At 37.3% G+C, this 20447-nt stretch overlaps 1 protein-coding gene across 4 annotated transcripts in view; it reads right to left on the bottom strand.

Annotated features, from left to right (window-relative positions):
- Positions 1-19742, bottom strand: part of DLGAP1 (DLG associated protein 1) — a 140092-nt gene extending 120350 nt beyond the window's left edge. For 2 of the 4 annotated variants that reach the window (XM_068396004.1, XM_068396005.1), the window contains exons 1-2: positions 18789-19742; positions 4763-4977 (exon numbers count right to left, since the gene is read on the bottom strand). In XM_068396004.1, the coding sequence (XP_068252105.1) occupies positions 4763-4977; positions 18789-19742 (1169 nt within the window). Of the gene's footprint in view, positions 1-4762; positions 4978-10830; positions 10882-18788 lie in introns of those variants that run through there. The other 2 variants (XM_068396006.1, XM_068396007.1) reach the window with 1 other exon arrangement.
- Between the last annotated feature and the right edge of the window lie 705 nt (positions 19743-20447).

The following is a 20447-nucleotide window of genomic DNA, read 5'->3' as shown; positions in this document are numbered from 1 at the left end:
GACAGGTGATGAAAAGTTGAAATTCAGGATGTATAAATCAGATCTACCTCTTTCTTCTTGCCTCTGTCACTGTTATTAAGTTTGCTACTAGATTCTGCCTCTTAATTGAGCTTGATCATTTACTGTGATTTTATAGGATATGAAGAAAAATGGCACAGACGTTTACAAAATAATTTTATCTTCAGATTCCTATGAACATACAAAAAGAAAGTACTTACGCAATTTCTATTAACACATAAAAAGTATAAGCCTGGGTGTACACAAATAACATGCCCATATTTTGAGATATTATTTTTGGAACGTCTCTGATTGATGAACTTTAAAGTTAGGAATTGGTTGGTTTATTCTAAGTATGCACTAAATCACAGGAATAGATGCAGCTGTCATGTAAGCTACGCAGATGAATTCTTTACCATGGGATAAAAAGGAGAAAAGCCTAATGTTTTTTGCTTAGATGATTACATACTCTTTTAATCATCAGTGGTGTATCTTGGTGCCCATTAAAGAGTGTTTGTGGTGTTTAGAATTGTGTTTCGCCAAGTCACAGCTGACTGGAAAAATATGACGTCTATTAAAATACATTGAAAATAAAGATTTGTTAAGAAAAAACTCACTGCTGGTCTTCCTTCTCTCCTTTTTACATGAGTTCTACAAATGCATCTCCAAAGTATCAAGATCATTGAAACTGTCAATACACTGATGATCAGAGAGTACAACTTGTCTCAGAAAAAAGTTTGTATGATCAAATATGAGTTCAAAGGAACAGCTCTTCAACTGTATATAACCCAAAATCCATATAAAATGTCCACAAATGTATTACCATTAAGTACTGTAATATTTTAGAAAAAATAAAAAAAAAGAAGGGCAGAAGACTTAAGTGGCTGAAGTAGTAGCAGCAATATTGAGTTTGGAAGCAGAATCTGAACCTGTATTTTAAGCAGTGAGTGTGCATGCAGTGGAGAAGAGGAAAGGGGCAGAAAGAAGTAGAAAAAATATGGTAACAGGATCCATCCCTTAGACCTCTTGTCCTCAACAGAGTTTTCCAGTCTCTTCCATATTCCTCATCTTTTAGGCTGGGAAAGTGCTGCCATCAAGTTATACCTTGTGCTGCCTCACTAGCTCCTTTGCCCATACTCCTTCAAGAGATCATAAGGGATGGCTGCAGAACTTTCTCTACCTTATCCAGCTACAGATCATCATAAAGTTTGCTGGAACTTCATGTCTTTCAGACTTCAGTCTCTCTAGCAAACTTGGTTAAAGTTGGTCAACGGATTCAAGAGTTACTGGGAGGTGGAGGTGACAGGTTGGCGTGTGGACAGACAATGTAATTGCATAATTTTTTCCCCAATGAAAATCAGGCTAAACATAGCCAAGGTACATATAGATAGTGAAGGAATATGCCTTGAATCAATCTCAGCTGTAATAGAAATGTCTGTTATCTGTTGCCTGCACCTTCTTTAGGAAGTTAGCTAACCGGTCCATTTTCCATTTGCTTACAAGTGCAAGATAAACTTTTGCCACTTTTCAGGAATGGGCAAGAAAATGTCACTTTTTCAGCTGGATCAGTTTATCTAGACTGTGAAAGTTTAAACACCAAGAGGATACTGCCAGCAAAGACAGTGAGAAAAAGCTAGTTACTTCCTGGTAGGATAATGAGAGTGCAGCAACAGAGGTGTATATTTCAAGGTCACAGCAAGCTGTGCTTTATTCAGAATGGTACCACAGCACTTGATGCATGTGCTGTAACCACATGGAAACCATGGCATGATAGGAATATTGTAGGAGGGAGATTGTAAGGTACAGCAAGAAAAAAAGGTCAGCAAAAACAGGAAAATAAATTTGTATTACGTAAAGGATATGTGACACAGTTGTGCTGTTCAAAATTATTCTTTGTATAAAAAGAAACATTGGTAATAATGAAAACCCTTTCTTAGAAGAGTAGGTGCACAAGCAATGGTAGGTAGGTGGGTGGGAGGAACAGTGTGGGTTGTGAGACTAATATTAGACTTAAAGTACTCAGAGAGGAAAAGTCCCACAAGATGAAAAATCCCTTCAAAAACAACAGTGAAAGCAAAAGGAAACATGTTTTTAAGTTGTTTGCTCTGCCAAAGATGAAAGTGAAGCCAACTAGAGACTGCATACAGAAAACAGAGAAAGAGAGTAACAGAAAAAAGTGCAGAAGATCCCTGACAATTACTACTGTAGAAACATTGCTTTCACAAGGTGCCTTGTTCTTCACTGACAGAAAAAACATAATTAAAGGAGTGAAATGCCAGGCAGCTTTAAGGTGTTAATAATGTCCTGCAAGGTCAGCTAGAAAGTCAACTAGTGTCAATAAAAGGCTACCTACTGACTAGAGTGGCTTTTGGCTCATTTCCATAAAGCTCTTATTCAGGTGCAAACTCAACTTAAGTCAACAGTAAGCCAAGGAAATAACTTGTTATCACACATTACACAATTGCTTGATGACCTATATTCAGTGAGTTAGGGGCCCTAATTTAGTCTCTGGCTGACATACCAGCAAAACTCTATCACAACTCTCAGAGTAATCAGGGTAGCCCTGGGATGAACAAGCAATGTCATGGTCAAGGTCAAGTCATGCTACTAAGAAAGTACGAAGAAGTCTGCAAAAAAACCCTAGCTTAACAGCAGACTTCAATTCCCAGAGCAAGGACTCGGCTAGTTCTCACAAAAAAACCCCCAACAAATTATCATGTTCAGCAGAAATGAATAAAAGCAATGCATAATTAGGTATTATACAATTTGTCTCTGAAAGTGGAAAGGTTTCCCAGGAAGAGATATTTGTATAAAGTATCATCATAGATTAAAAGGAATAATTCTACTTCATCCCAATTTATGCTGAAAAGTCATTGAAAAAGAAAAGTTATTTCATATTTTGTCCTCTTTTTTGTTTTACTGCCATTTACCATTTTCCCCTTCCTTCTTCTGCCCTACTTCTGTGTAACTCCTAAACTTACATGAGTTTTTCAGAGTGCAACTTAAAATTAAGCACATTCCTAAAAGCTTTCCCAAATAGGAAAGGATTAAAAAAGGTATTGAAATGAAGTATTCGTACAAGCACTTTGCTGAATTACGATGACTTCAAAGTTAATCTCAAAAGCTTCTGCTGCCTAGCCCCTCTGATCTAACATCCTCTGTGGGTGAACAGTGACATACAAGACCTTTCATTTTTAATAATTCCATATTCTTTTGCAAATCTCATATCTACAGAGAACAGAAAGGAACAAGAACAAATACACTCATTGTGATGCATTGCACTACACATATATATTATGGAACTATGGAACATATGTTTTTAAAGTCTCAAAAAGAATAAGCTCCCTGCCTGATAGTGTGTCCATGCATAAACCATGGCTTTATGGATTTTGTGGTGGTACATAACATTTATGTTCAGCTTGCAGAGGTTGCAACAACTGATCTCAGAGGGGGAGTTTTGGCTCAGGAAAGGATGTGGTAAAGTCTGCCGGATGATGAGAGAAATCACTGGATCCCTTGAGCAAACAGCATCTAGTTTATGAAAATCCCTGCAGACAATGAGACTGCTTTCTCCTTTGGACGCTAATGGAGAGGCAGAGCAGGAGCAATTCCTGGCTTCCCCTGAGACAAAGTCAGGCAGGCTGCTATGGGGAGCTGCAATAAGCATGTTTTTGTCTTCCGGTCTATTCATCACTGATGTCAAGAGCATGACATTGTTAACAAGGATCAAACGTTTTTCTCTAAAATCTATTTCTCAGATAAGGTCTCTGGGAAAAAAATGGGGTTGAGGAGGACAAGGAAGGAGAAGAAATTAATGAGGGAAATGCAGGAGTCTTTTGCCACTAATCACAGATACTAGAAGAGATACAGTTCTTTTTTTTTTTACATTTTAAAGCTACAGCCTTAGGCAAGTTATACTAAAATTAGGTTATTTTTGGTTCCATGAACTATGATTCACTATTACAGCTACAAATTTTGCAGAAGCAGATAGAAACAATTGTTGATTTAAATCCACACTATTTTCTTTTATGGATATAATTTATTTTCTTGCTTTAGGTGATCTCTCCATTTTAGAATCATTTAAAATAAAACACTTATACCAAAATTGTCCATTTGTGCAATTTTCATGAGAATTTGGGTATGTCTTTTAAAAGGCCCAGATAAAAGAAAACCACAAAGTGACATTAAAAAAACATAAATACATCTTTCATCTTGACTAAAGCTTTCATAAACGATTAAAATTTTCAGTTTTGGTTATATTTCTCCACAAAATACAGTCCAATTCTGAGTGAACTAAGGAGTGGAAAACATGGATTTGTCTATTTTAAGTCATTGTTCTTTTTAATTAAATGTCAGATGCTCTCTGATGAGTTGCAAAGACTAGCTTAGGGCTAATTTCACATATTGAGTATATAAAAATACACAACTATGCAAAGTTTTCGCAGGCCAAAGCTATAATTCTGCAAAGTATTTAAAGAACAGACCTATTGTACGTACCTGAACACTCATTAACACTAACAGGTTGAAATACTTTGCAAATTCAAAGCGCATACTAGTGTCCTTTTTCAGAATAACATTGAGATACATTTCCAAATCCACTCTTGTTCAGAAAAAAAACAACTAAAAATAGGCATGACTGAACACTCTTGTTTGTTTAAATACTTTCCCTAACTGGTACCTAGAAGTAAAAAGTAGAAACAAATAGGAACGGAAACAGTATGTCTTAACGGAGAGCTCTGTATGATGTAGTAAAACACAGACTTACTTGAGGGTGGTGAGCTCTGTAAGGGATGGCTGGGTGGCCTTGAGATAGCTCTCTCTCCGTGCAGCAATCTTTGGAGATGGCTTCGGACTTGTGTCTGAGTCTCCACTGTCATCATCCCCCATGGCTTTGATGTAACTGCCACTACGCATTCGTCGGCAGGGAATCTCATCATCTTTCCCTTGTGGAGTGTATCCAGTCCATTCATCTTGAGGAACCTGAAGCGATAAACACAATTCTCTTATTAGTACACTCTTCCCTGATGTAATTGCAAAGCAAGATTTGACCGTGCTAAGCCACAACAGAGCTATAACAGAAACTCTTATGGCCAAAGGCCTGTCCTCAATCCTATTTGACCATGGGTTGCTGTTTGTAGTGGAGACCCACTTCTCCCCCTGCATAGTCACAAGCACCTCTGGAGTTTGTTATTTTCCACTACTTATTGGGAAGTTTCTGGCAAACATGCTGACATAGGAGCCTCAGTTAGGTCGAATACTGGGCTGGATAAATCTGGTTTTTTTTTGTGGTTTTCATTCAAAGCATTTACAAACCAGATCAGGGTATTTTTGGTTCAGCTCAACATAATGAACACCTTTGGGGAGGCACAAAAGATGAAATATGAATCCCTGTATCACAATCTTTTCAGACAGTGTGTGTATAGCTACACTCACTAGGATGATTTTAGTTTAAGATACATTTCAAGCTAGCGGAGCTATGCATCAGTCATCACAAAAGTAGGTTTGTAAGTGTGAAATTATGCTACTATTGCTTCCATAGTATAACTAGTGCAACTGAATGTCCACCAGCTTGCAGGGATCTTCCTTTTGAATTATGTTAGCCTGAGTGTCTGAGTCATACAACTCTTTACTCCTTTCTTTTTTTCTTCTTCTTATTGATGTGCATTATTTCTCTTGATCTGAAGTAAGCGCTCTCCGTTCTTTGCATTGGAAACTGGAACGCTGGGAATGTGCATTCACGAGGTTTTGGGACACAGCAGAGGACAGTCCAAGAGCACAGTCCTCTTGCCCACCCATCCTCTCCCTTCCTCTGCTCTTGGGGCTTCTGACCATTGTAAACCAACACCCTTCTCTTTCCTGTGACAGTGGAAACAACATGCAGTGGAGCAGGGTCCTTGAAGGAGTTGTCCTGAAATTAATTTTGCAGAAATCTTATTTTTATGGTAAAGGTGAAACTGCAAAAGGGCTTTTTAGTTAAACATATTTTGTGTTAGATTTAAATAGAAGTAGTTGTGAATTTTTAGTTTTCTATTTTTCTGGTTATTCTTAGTGAATAAACTCTATAAAGCAACCTATAGCTACAATACTCAGAAACCCTCACAAGCCATATTAAAAAAGGAGTCTCAGATTTAGGTTGCTAAAATTTGTCCTGCAGCTTACGAATACTAGCATCTACCAGGATAATCACCAAGTGTCTCTTTTCTATGGAAAGTTTGTTCTTCAACAACATTTAACTTCCGCTGAATATCTTGTTTATCCATTGCTTCCCAATCTTCAGTCCGAGTATTTATGTGTCAACTTGTTTAGACAACCAAAACTGAAACACTGTAATGTTTGCTAACAGCTTAGTTGTTGATTCGCATTGATTCCCACCACAAACATAAGCCTAAGACCAGAGGCTGTAAGGCCTTTCAAATGTTGCTGTCAATGTAGGTCAAATTTTTACAACATTTTTATCAATCTCTGCTGTTATAAACTGCAATCCAAAACCCACTGTGTTATACAAAGGAACAAAGATTATTTAATGGTCCTAAGCATTCATGGGTTTATTACTAATTATAATTAATTAACCAAACTATTCATAAGCTATGTCATTGCTTTCTTTCCTGCTGATTTCAAACCCAAGACCTTGCCAACTTTCTCCCTTCATTGACTCTTCTTTTTCTGCTACTGACATAATGATTTAGGGCCTTCCTTGAACTTCCAGGCTCAAACAAGTCCTTCTTTCCTCTTGTGCTCAGTCTAAGCTCTCTCTTTTCTCCCAGATCTCTCTTGGTCAAGTTTGGCCTTGATAAACTCACTTGGAGATTTTATATTTTCCTCAGAGGACTCAAGATTTAACCCTGGAAGTGTACTCTAGTTTGTATCTTTATCAATGTTTCTTCTTATGACTCAGACTTCCTTCTCAGTTGCTCCATGTTTTATTTAACCAATTCTTTCCTTGTGCCTTTTTAAAGTAAATTCCACATTTTCTTTAAATATCATTTAGTTAATGACTCTGATAACTCTACTTCTGCGAAACACTTCAATTCTTATTTTTCAGCAGCATGCAAGCTTTGTTGCAGTTGTCCTTTTTTTTCTTTCTTTTTTTGTTTCTTTTTTAAAATTTTGATATGTGCCTGGACTTCAAGAAAATAAGTTCCTTAAGGTAGGAATATATTCCAAAGTCCAGTATTCTTATTGAACAATTCTATGCAAAATTGTGTATCTATAGGAAGTAATTGAATAAATACACTTAAAAACATTTAAAATATTCCTCTAGAAAAGATTAAGACTCTGACTATGAACTAGAGTATTACAGACTGAGAGTACCAGGTACTAACAGAACCCACTGGAGGAACAGGATTGAATATATGGCTCTGATATGTTTCCACATCAAATAAAAAAAAAGAAAAAGCAATGTTTTTATTCTGTGGCTTCTAAGTTTATGTCTAGACCCCAGAATTGGAAGGTTGATACTTCCCTGGTGTGTATACATTTGTAAAGTGCAAATGAAGGTAATACTTGCTAGTGGTTTTGATTCTGATTTTTGACATACAAGAGTATGGATCATTTTACACTCCTCCTCCAGGCACTTATGACAGACAGAGGATAATATTTTTTTCAGGTCTTGTTCTTGCCTTGGTTCTCGGCCTATAGCATCATCAAACAGCGAAAATACAATCTATATTCACAATACCCGTCGTGTACATTTTGGAAACTACAGCTCCTGCTTGCCAACTGTAAAACCTTGACTTGAAATCACTCATGTACAAAAAAGAAATTAATGCAGGTTTAGTAAAATCAACCTCAGCTGACATTTTGATGACGTGCTCGGACTTCAGTCAGAAGTTTAAAACCTGTAATAGTCTACTTCCAATCAGTTTTCAGGCAGATATTAGATATCTAAGTCAGAGTGTGTAAAGAATCTGTGAATTCTCAGAGGACATGCACTTTAATCTGTTTAATATTTTATTCATTATGCTTTGGTTAAAGATCTGTGCTTTTTCTTAATAAAATAAATTAGTGAACTAATCTTTAATGCACTAAATAAAATATGTCAGTATAATGTTAAGGTTGGTGTCTTTAACTGAGAAAAAGTGAGGGGAGTTAAAGTTACAATGCTCATACAGCACCCATATTTCTGGCAAGCTGAACACTTGTAGTTTTATTAAATAATAGACATACTGTTAAATTTAATGCTGTAGTTTATAGGTACAATACAAATGATGAGATATAGTTGCTGTGGGGAACATAAGTCTGAAATTCTTGAGTTCTGTTATCGATAACCCCATACATAAGTATAATACCTTTTATCCTGAAGCTTCTGAAAATGGTTTAGATACGATGATAGTCCAAGTTTTGAAAGCTGGTTGCAATGAATTTACCACAAAACTTCCTATTTACACACGCAAACACTGTGTACCGTGATGAGCTTTGAATGCATTGCTCTAGCCCCACAATTCGTATGATGTGATCATGAGGATGTTTCCATTTTGAGCTCTGCTCACTCAATGAAGTGAGCAACCTCTGAAAAACGGCATGCTACCTTTTTAGTAGCTCTTCCACCTTTTAAGTGCTCTAGTTGCAGAAAAAGAAAGCTGATTCATTCACATAGAGACCAGAGGCAAATCGGTCTCAGGTAGTGCCACAAACCCACTGTCTGGTTTGTTCACTGGGAGTTACCTGCATGCACAAAACCAAAGGAAATGATACAAATGCAACCCAAGTTCCATTACCGTTTAAGGGTAAATCCTGTATGTGCCAAAGAGAAAAGGATGGCTATGGTTAGGAAAAACATTCAGATTTAAGAGAGCAGCCTAAAATATCAACTCAGATACACTTCTAATTTCAGTTAACATATTGAGAAAGTCAGAGTGTTTGTACAAACTATCTTACCTGCCTAGACAAAGCTGCAGTAGAAGAATGTAATGGATAGTTGATTAAAAAGTTATTTTAATTAAACAGTTTGTCCACTTTTCTTGCAGATATTTAAGGCTAAGTGGTTTTATTTTTTTCTTTTTCTTTTTCTTTTTTTTCTTTTTTTTTTTTTTATTTTTGGTAAGGTTTCAGTATTTAAGAGAATATTAGGGAAAAAAATCTAGGTCCAGTTCCCCTTCATCTTATTTCAGTTTCACAAGATGATTTCCCTGATTTCAGAAATTTGAGTAAGAGAAAACAATAAGACTTTGTGTAACTGGTAGAGAGCACTTGCAGGGTAAAGAAACACTTTAAAAGTCATAGATTTTTGCTTTAGCTATTAACAGTTGTAATACTTTTTATGAAAGGATCTGAGAGCACTGTCTGTGTATTACTTAAGTAGGACAAAAAAGCCCTCAAAGCTCAGCATTTCCTTTCATTGTACTTATCTTACTGTTTAGAAAATACAGGCAGATAAAATAATGTCAACGTTTTAATTCTTCTGTGCCTATAGTCAAATACCTCAAGCAATACCTACTAAAAGAAGTGACCTGCTTTTCAGAGTGCTTCCTTTGGTGCCTAAAAGGAATGTCTGTAACAGCTTGTAGCAGACAATGCAATTTACTGTCACAGTAAAATGTTTCATATCAAGGGAAAAGAGTAAAACAGAAAGCCCTTTCAAAACTATACGTTGCAAAAATAAAATTGATCACATTATTTCATGCATTCTGTTTCTATACATTTGGTACTAAACATTCTGTAATGTGTTTCCTTCTGTTGATCTGGAAGAATGCTGGTAAATGTGTCTATGTGAACCTGCAGCTCTTTTATTTCTTTCAGTCAGGAGGTCTGCACAAATTTTCCCACAGGCTCTTACTTTGTTTGAATGGCCAATATTATGTCTTGCAAGGTCACATACTATGCTGCCTGCAAGTGCATATGCACGGTATCTGCTCCCTTAGAGGATTAATGGCATTAAGATTGACATGCCTGAGATAAAGCTGTTTCCTGTTTTTAAGAAAATCATATTATTCAATTACCTTGGCAATACCATTTTTTCAGCATCAGAATATCAAGCAGGAACATCACTTGCATGATTGTTTTTACTCTCATGAAAAAGGAGGACGAGCTAAACTCAGATCTAACAATGAACGCCATTGTTTTTATTAAAATAGAACTATAGTATTATTCACACTATCGAAGTAATAGAGATCCTGGAAACATTTCATTCTGCAAATGATCTTTAAGATCATGTACAATTCTTTCTTTACAAGCCTAAAAATCAGGAGTGCACTTTACTTACACAAAAAGCACAGTGAAACAGAACGCCATTATTACTTGAAAATACATAGAAAATATTCAGCAAAGGCCTCTGAGACAGGCAACTTACTGAAACTTAAGACTTAAGCATGCACCTAGAAATAAGATGTTTGTTATGAGTATGAAAGCTAAGCTTGACTATAGTTTTTTTCTTCTGATTAAATGGCAGATATAAGATTTGTAAACAGAACAGGCTATACAGATAACATACTGCCACCAGCCAACATCTTACCTGGATTCAGCTTAATTTAGTGTATAGATTACCTGTCCTGATCTTTAACTAAATTTATGTTGCTGTGAAGTGTTCACACTTTGTCATTAGCCAGGCTGGACAGACTGGTCAATTCCTTTAATGCATTTTTTGATATAAAGGAACTGGATTTTTCTAACAGATAGTATAGGTCCCCAAATAAAGAAACTAAGAAAACAGGTGTACTGGCCCCCCAGTTTTCAAACATCCATTTCAAAAAGCTCACACACAGTGGCATGTGAAATAAATACAGCACATAAGGACAAAGGTAAAGAAAACATTTTTATTCCATTTCTAAACAATAAAACTAGAATATCCAATTTCCTTCTTTTTTTTTTTTTCCCTCAAAATTGTTATTAACTTACCTTACTGGATGAAATAGCAAACAGACTGTCTTTATAGCAAATTAAGTTCATTATTGATCTCTAGTTTGGTTTGGTTTATTGCAGCCAAAATCATTAAAGCTTCTCCCTGTGCTTTGCCAAAGCAATGTGGATGACTATAGAAGTAAACACAAGGACTGGAAGGAGTGGCTAACCATCGCTCACAGCAGTAGACTTGTAACTTTAGCTTTCTATTAGTATGCAAATACTTAATGAAATGAAATCACACAACTGAAGAACAATGCTTAATGACTGCTCAGTGCAGATTTTCAAACCCATGCAATTTGGTTTTCTTAGCCGTTATTATGCCTCTTCTGTGTGCTGTTAAGGAAGTTTCAATTGCCATCTTCCACTTACTAAGCCTATTCCTAGCACTCATGAATATTGAATTAATCAGACCAATAAAGACGAGTAGCATTTCATTCTATCAATGTGCATGCATTAAGAATCATTGAGGTAGGTAAAAAAAAAGGAAGCTTTAGAAAGATTAAAGAACAATGTATGTCTAATAAGCCTCAAGAGTTTTCAAAAAGGCTGGTTGCTTCTATTTAGGACAAACTTAATATGCTCAGTATCTGCAGCAACACTTGCTTTAGTTTGTACTATTTCAGGAACTGGTTTCTACTATAAATTCATTTGATTTGGCTGACTTATCTCCATATTTTTTTACATGAAGAACACTAACAGGAAAGACAAAGACCCTGTCCAAAATAGAAAATTACTTCCTCAATCCTAAGTGCCCACACCTTGCATCAAACCTGAAAAAGCAGTGTGAAGAATTGCAATCTTCCTTCACATAACAATATTTTGGAAAGTCTTCTAAAACAGTACGAATCCTCACAGAGTAAGTCAATAGACAAAATTCTTCAAGCACCGCTCCAGTTTATAATTTTCATTCATCAAAAGGCGCCTTGACCACTAGCTTGTCAATCTGATTCACATCTTGTTTTATGAAGAGGAATGTGTGTCTCCTGCACAAAGCAACCACGTCTTGATTCCAGATAGATTTTCTCCTCCTGCTTTACGCATAAAAATCCAACCAACCATGAAGAGGACCACGTGGATATAATGATTCCAGCCAAAAGCCTTGCAAGTTTGCCACCCTCAAACACATTCTGCAGAAAGGAAGCCAAACAGCAACTACCACATCTGTTAGCTGAAGGAAACATAACTGAAGGTCATGTAGCAGGACTCTCGTCCAGGACCTCAAACTAAAACTGCTTCAGAGATACTCATGGATTATATTCTCTCCGTGGCAGAGGACAGACATTCATTCTCATCTTGCTTAAATACCCTTGAAGCTTTCAGTGCAGTTGGCTATGAGATATGGAGTTGGCTATGAGATATGGCTCCTTGCCCAAGTAAGGACGACAAGAAGATTGCTAACATGAATGCCAATCCTTGAAAGGAGACTTTCAATGACTAGCAATGAAGAAATGTCCTTTCACTTATAGATACCTTCTTTTGGGGTGAATCAGTTCTCTCCCTAATCACTTCAGCACCTGCATACAGTGACTAGTTGGCATTAAATGCCAATACTGCTAAATGAGATGTCATTTTACCTTTCTTTCACTGCACATGACATGACCAAGCAGCCAGCAGGGATCTGGCTTGTGGATGGAGAACACGAAGCTGAATCTGTATCCTTGGAAGAAAACAGATGTGGAGGGGAGAGCATTTTGAGAAATAGTCCTTATGCTGTTTCTGTTAGCTGACTGTAACTGCACAATCTCTGGTACTTTGCTGATGTTGTGCTGTCACAGGCAGCAGCTGGAAGTAATGCAGTTAAGCTACCATCTCCAGCTGGCTATTAGCTTCTGTCACATTTTAGTATACAGTGGACAGACTTCACTGAAACTTCCATAACGCTTTCTTTTGGATTATAGCAGTGAAATATATCTGTGTAAGAAGCTTTCATTTGGCTCTAAGGAAACCTTCCCAGTTTCAGAACATCATAGTGTGTCTTCTCAGTGACTCCAAACTGTCACCTCTGCTCTACAGTAGTGTCCCACTGGATATCAAATCAAGTTCATCGTCTTAACTCTCACCTGCTGGGAACTGAATTGCTAGAGACCAGGCAATCTCAAAGATTTCCTAACAAAACTGATTAGCAGGCTGAGGTTACACCAGTAAAGCAAAATTAGACACAAACTTATTTGCATAAAATACACTTAGAGACAATTCGAAAACCATCTCTGGAAGCCCTGGCCCATCAGAACTGTCACAGTGTCTTATCCAGCTGCATGGCACATTGCTTAGTCTTTGGTGAAAGAAATACATATTTGTCAGAAATCCAAGCAAGACAGTCCATTGGACGGGCTCAAGGTAAGAGGATGAAAGGACAAACAATACACAACAGATTCATGTTCTTGTTGCTTAATTCACTAGTGACAGAAGCTCAGCTGTGCAACAAGCACTGCACAAGATCATTTGTAAGGCAGAACAGAAACTGTGGCCAGCTGCCCCCAGTTCAAATCACTTTTCTGGCACATATCACTGCTCCATGTTTTTTTTCCCCACCTACTTTGCATGTCTCCGCAATAAAAGTTAAGGATTTCAAACTCAGATGCAGATTGAAATGATCCTTTTTGCTGGACTTGATTTGTCTGGAAGATTTATTTTTTTTAACAGTGAAATTACTGAAAATTGTAAGATTAGAACACTCCAGATATTTAAGACTACAGAAAGGAGTCAGATGCAGGACTGAGTCAAATCTTATCCATGAAGAAACTTAAATAGAAACCATATGCCAACTATTATGTGCAGCCATAATTTTCATAAACATTTCTGACATAACAGTATATGTAACGTAGTGTCACCCAAGTATGTTGCTAAATCCTATAAATGGTGTGCCAGCAACACAAGACGGGGATCCAGCTGCCAGTTTATGTTCATTAATGGATGCGCTGTTAGAACATAGGGATGTTAACAGAATGAACCAACAGTAATTCCAGTTAATCTAGAAAAAATAAGATCAGTGCTGGTATATTCAAAACTAAGAAGTTACAGAATGGTGATAAAGGATAGAAAATTATTACCTAAGAAACATGGGCAGATAAAATTACAGCTAAATGTGGAGTACTGATGTTGCTGTAGAACAGCTCTCTTAGTATTTAGGTGGCCCCCATTATGGCATTACTCAGACATCAAAGGTCAGTCCAGGTTTTAATTAAATGAATGAGAAGGCAGTAGTTGTTAAGGTGAAATATGTGGGAAGATTATTCTCACCAACTCAACTGACAATTTGGGGTTTTTTAAAGGTAAATTAAAGGACTGCAAAGATGAGGAGGATGGCTATACTGAAATACTCTTCTACATATTTGTCTTAATATAGCAAAGATATCTTGGGTAGGTTTGCAGGTAAGCTAAATAACCAAGATGTAGGTTCAATGGAATTATTTGTTATTAATATATTTTTTGTAAATAAGATATTTTGTGCTTTATTTGTATTTTCCAAGTTCTTTCAAATTCCCTAACTTTATTCATTATTCATATTACCCATCTGACAATTTAAAAACTGAAATAAATTAGCTTTCTGTGTATTATTTTTTTTCAGTTTTAATGTTCTTAGATAGTAGCTTATTTTAAAATTCATGAACATTTAAGAATGTTTTCATGATTATTCCAGTAGCTGGAAGCTGTCCTAGAATAAGTTATAACATTTGACATTTTATTTCACAATTGTTCAAATTGTTTCACTAGCTTTACTGAGAAGTATGATTCATATGAACTCAGTAAAAAAATTTGAAACCTCATGTACTTTGTAGTTCTGACTGGAAAATTGAAGGGGAAAGAATATACACTTCATTCATTTTCAATTTATAATGGAACAAGAGAAAAAAAGGCAGGTCTTCAGATATATGAAAAATGGAAGATCAATATTAATCGATGTTAAAATAGAACTTTTATATATATATAAGGACATACTGAGACAGTCTGGCATTGAGCAGTATCTCCTAGGAAACTGTGGAAGTGCTTTGTCCTGAGGCTGGAAAACAAGTCACTTTAACTATGAGTTTCTTGACACCACGCATTATAGAATAATGCACATTACAGACAACCTTCACACAGGAAGCTGAGCATAGTACAAACCAGAGTCCTTCGCCACCAGAAAATGCTTATTACACCCAGAAACTTGGCTTATGTTCTTTATAGTATTACTCACAGTCTCCCAACAAAGGACAAGCGATGTAAATGCGGAACTCAGATGACTGCACTGCTGTCCCCACCTACTGCACTTCAGTTTTCAGAAGTAAAATTTCCATCCTCAGCCAGAAGTATCTGACACAACTGACTTCAGTCTCATCAGATGGGATCAAAAGAAAACATACGACTGACCCACATAAGAAGAAAAGAGGAATAATGTGAAAAAAGTAATCCTTTGTATTTTTCTCCATCTCTTAACGAATGGACCAAGGCCAATGGGAATAGCAATTACTGGGAACATTGAATGGCAAAACTATAATCAGAGACAAACTCTGCAGTGTATTTAATACTCTGTTAGCTTCAACAGTCATGAATTCATAGAAAACAAGAGTGTCAAAAATGTCTACCCGTGTATTTAGATCCTATCGTTCACAGAAAAAGACTGCTGCTTACATTTAATCTTTGATAGTTTTGCTTAATTTTAATTTCTCCAGAGGAGAAGCTAACAGAGAAGTAGAAGCTGTCCACTGCTTTCTAAATTATTCTCTGAAGGGAGGGAAACCTTTTTGAAGATGAGTTTTGAGAAAGCACGAACAGTTCCTTCTCACCTTCCTTCAAATTAGTCCAACTGTAAACCTGGATCAAATAAAAGCAATTTTCTGAAGTAAGAAGCAGCTCAAAAAAAGGACCTTATCTTTCTACAATCCAGTTCGTCATTCTTGAAAGGAGAGATAGAGAGAAGAGAAAAATACATTTCCGTTCCCAAAATGCAGGTGAGAGGAGAAGGTTTGCTTGACAATCTTTAGACTATCTAAGTACCTCTTTCTGAAGGAACTAATACCTCTTTCTGAAGATGCAGTGTTGAGCCAAGCCTGCCCTACACCTCCATGGGTGGACACTGTGCCTCAGCACCCGGGCTGGAAGCAGAGCCTGCTGGGGTAAAGAAAGGCTGTGCAATGCAGGAGGACTCTGCATTTGATACAAATTCCAAATTATGAGAAATAAGCCCATCTGTAACATGAACTACTGCCAACTCCTTCCACAGAACGGTTATGTGGAAAATATCACACCAAGTGAGATAATTGTTTGTTATTTCCATGTCTTTACACTGAGAATTCATCCAGATAGTTTTGTGATAAAAACCCTTACAAGCAAATGTGAAGTCAGTGTCATCTGTGGTCTCTGGTATACTCAGATCTGTCAGGATAAAGAAAATTATCCTGAGTACCCTGAGTTGAAAAAAAGTCATTCCTTCATTGAATTCAGATACTATCACAAGAAGAGTTTGCATGAACAAAATAGCTGCCTCTTTCAAGGATCAGAGAGCTTATGTCTGGACCATACACAACAGCTTAAATTACAAGTGAGTTGATTGATAAAAGCATCTATTTAACATTTAATGAGCTAAATAAAGCACCAAAGAATCGTCATAATAATGAAATTAAATTATCAGAGTTGTCATGATTTTGCAACTTTCATCTCATTTAGTGCATTTCTAATTGTTCTAACATAGGCCACCAGCCTTTCAGCACAATGTTGAGAGGGTCACCAGGAAGATAACAGATGTATAGAATACCTCTACAGCCCACTAAAGGAGTAATACTCTGCTGCTGTTATACATTTATATTGCAGGACAGCCAAAAGGCCTCAATTAGGTTCTGCACCCCACTGTGCTGGGCACTGTGGAAACACAAAAGGGAACAAAGTCTAAGCCCCAAAGGGCTTGTAGTGTAAAAGGATAAGTGATATAGTGAAGAGAAAGGCAATGGGATGCATTCAAAATCGACCAACTATTTAATACCTATATCCATTTGTCATCCTTCAAGCTGCCAAGAGAGAAGAAAAACCCTGACCTGCTTCCTCAAATCTACCCTACTCTGTTTGAATATTATTTCCAATGTTAACTGAAGCCTCGTTAAAATTTTCCTTTTTTAAAAAAAAAAATTTTTCAAACCAGTTATATTTCCCTGTCTTTTACAAACAAGCGTACAAATAGAAAAAATGAAACAAAATGAAATTAAAACCAAAATAAAACTACCATTGAGGATGGGAAACAGTGACAATTTAGTTATTCTAAGTGAGAATTTAGTTATTCTAATTCCTGCCCTTGACAATTGTTGGACACATTTTCATACAGACACAGATAATGTCCTCTAATTCCACTTCAAGAGTCTATTCCTGTCAGTTAAACATTATCTAAAAGTCCCTATGGAGGTGTTCATTTAAAGCTGATGCTGGCACAGTTTTTCACTCTTTTCTAGCCATCTGGTCACATACTGAATTGTCAGCTATTTTATCTAAACCTGAGAGGAAGATTGAAGGAGTAAACAAAAACATCAACAAAAGAAATCTCAGAGTCCAAAGTAACCAAAACAATCAAGCCTAAAGTTACAATTTCTTCTCACTCACAAAATTCAGACAGAAGAGACTTAATAAAAAAAAACCCTCAAAAGATTGCAACCCGAGGCTATTTTGAACCCCCTCTCCCTCCCCAGTCCATACGCACAGCTGCAAACACACACTGAGCATTCATATTGCCCCCTCTCCCCCCACCCTGCTCTCCTAAGAATTAATAGAAAAGACACAGATCCATTTCCTTACATTTAAAACTTAGAATCCAGGATGCTGGCATTCAAAATTATTTTGCGTGCCATTCAATAAAGCCTTTTAAGACTAATTTTTAAATGCGATGCCTCAGTCCTACGCTTTCTCTGCGTCCTGACTTAAAAAACAGAATGTGGAAGCTGACTGTCTCATTAAAGTACCCATATGAGAAAACTCACTACAGTTTCTATACAAATAGACAAGAGTCCCACTACATTAAAATGAAACCAAATCATCTTAGCAAACCTCTTTTTTCCTCATGGTCTTCTCTCTTCTCTGTGCAACGTTGTTCCATCTTACGCACACACTTAGATGTGCCATGAGTGCTTCGTTTAAAGTGCATAAAAGCTGTACACAGCTCTCCTAAGAATGAAACAGTTTTAATATTTTCTGATCCATGTTCCTGCCACAAACATTCACAGGCAGCATGATAGCTCCAAGAGCAGACATCTGATTCTTGACATTTAAAGACACAATACTGGTGAAAAATAGTGACGCTGTATTAACTGCAAACAGCTTGTGAGGGAGTAGGTGATGTACTCCTAAAATGTATAATCAGAACAAGCAATAATTTCAACCTTGATTTTTTATTTTTGACTCAAAGCCATGAGAAAGAGGAATAGCCAGATAGACAAATCTGGACATGTTACAGTAACTGTTTTATGAGAATTTATATTCTATGGCAAAAAGGAAAGTGGGTTGTTTTCCTGCTGGAGAAAGTATTAAGGTACCCCAAAGTTTCTCAAAAGGGTTTCAGAAGCTTTCATAATAAAATAAGCAGTAAATGAAGGCAAATCTTAAAATTACAGAAATCAAAGAATTTGTATCCTGGTAACATTCGGTTAATTGGCATTGTAATGCTAAGTGCAAGCACTACAACACCAAATTCCCTATACCCCTACTGTGACTGCCTTATAAATTCAAAAAGTACACAGAAAGGTCTTATTTTTCCCACATGAAAAAATTAAGCCTGTTCCAATATGAGCTGTTTCTTTGAAATACTGAATGTTGGTTAAAAAAAAAAAAGAAAAGAAAAAGCAGATTTATTTTTAATTTCAGCAGCATTACCCCTTGTTTAGTGATCAGTGACCTCTTGTGAAAGTTGAAATAGCAGAGCAAACCTCCATCCCCCACAAACACCTGAGACAAGGCAGAGCACAGTTAACAGCAATCAGTTCTCCACACTGTACCTGGAGGTACTGACATGACCGTTCCTGTTGACACGTCTCTGCCTTCACCACTGTCTGGTCCATGTTAACTGATGCTTTCTGGTAAACTTCACGGGCTCTGCTCACGGTTAATGTAGAGGACCAAGAGCTTTTCTTCATTAACTGGGAGTCCAAATTCACAGGCAGGTTTGCACAGGTAGAGCATTTGACATCATTATTGCTTCTGGATGACTTCACAGTATGTTCACTAATAGTGTTATAGGCTTCCATAAAGTACTGGGAAGAAGAACGATCAGGACATCTTCCCATGGTCATGACCCCACTGGGACCATGAAAAATGCAAACATCGTTGTCCAAGTTGTCATCTGAACTCCACCATCCTGATGCATTGGATCTGGGCTTACCTTCTGATCGCCTTTCTTTACTCTTGCTGCGCTTCCCATACCTCATCGTCTGCGACTCCTCCGGGCTCGCTTTGCCCCCATTGATGCTCCCCTTGGATGGTCCCTCCAGTGAATGGGACTTGGTAAAGAGCTTTTGGACAGAATGAACCAGATGCCGGATCCTCCCTGGGCTGTCACTGCGATGCTCCATTGCAGTCCTCTTGTACTGCAGAGTGTGGTAGCCATCCCGATTCAGAGGCAGCTGCCGCTCAAACTGATCCAAAAGGTTGGCAGGAATGCGGTTGGTCTTGTTGGCAGTTCCGTGGGGAACCAGAGCACACTCGTCCTTGAGTTCGTGGTGGGAATTGTAATGCCTCCGGGGAAACGTGCTGCTGGCAATCTGATCGCTGTAGGGCACCATGCACTCTGCCTGAAAAGAGTTCCTTTGAGTGTAGTAAGGGTGGTCTGCAGGATGGGGGTCCACCGGGTTTAACAAATATGGCTTCCTGTCTGGGTGGTGTGGCAGACTGTCACACGGAGGGTCACAGGCAACCCCATGATGATGACTACGGCTGCTAGATAATCCCTTCATGGTTGATGTAAAGCAAGTCCCAAAGTCATCTAATACGTATGGCTATGCAACGGGCAGATCTCAGAGAAAGGCCTAAAAGAATGAAATACAACAGAAGCCATAAGATATTCAAGCTAAGAGAAAAAACAGCATGTGCACATTTAGTATTCACAGTTTCTTATTGTAAAAATAATTGGAATAAACATTCTCTGATTCTTTTTATCACTTAATCTTTCCCATGTCCAACATAGTGATAGGGGATACCTAAATAATATACAAGAAAAATTATCTTGTTCCACCAGCTGGAAAACAGATGCAAGAAAATTTTTCTGATATGAAATTCACTATTGTTCATGAATCCACAGCAAGGTAAGTATCACTACCTATGCTCTAAAACCTCAGTCCTGAAAACATTCATGGACAGGGGTCTCCCAGGACGCTTTAATTGCTCTTCTGTATGTTTTCAGGGCCAAATAACTGCATTAAAAGAGATCTTGTCCTTAATGGAACACTTTCTGTGTTACTTTGGGCCAAATACAAATTGTGGCAAAATTAATGCAAAACTTTTCTCTGTCTTCAGTTGTTCATGATTCAAGTGCAGTTTTACTTGATCTCCATGTTGTCTGCCTAGACTGTACGCATCTCAGACAAAATCAAAACATTATTTCCATAAGCTCTTTTCAAATTAAGAATACACCAATAATACATTACATTAACTCTGTCAAA

Source organism: Nyctibius grandis, chromosome 3 (assembly GCF_013368605.1).
Source record: "Nyctibius grandis isolate bNycGra1 chromosome 3, bNycGra1.pri, whole genome shotgun sequence".
In the NCBI taxonomy this organism is placed as follows: Eukaryota; Metazoa; Chordata; class Aves; order Nyctibiiformes; family Nyctibiidae; genus Nyctibius; species Nyctibius grandis.
This window is presented reverse-complemented; position numbering and strand designations above follow the sequence as displayed.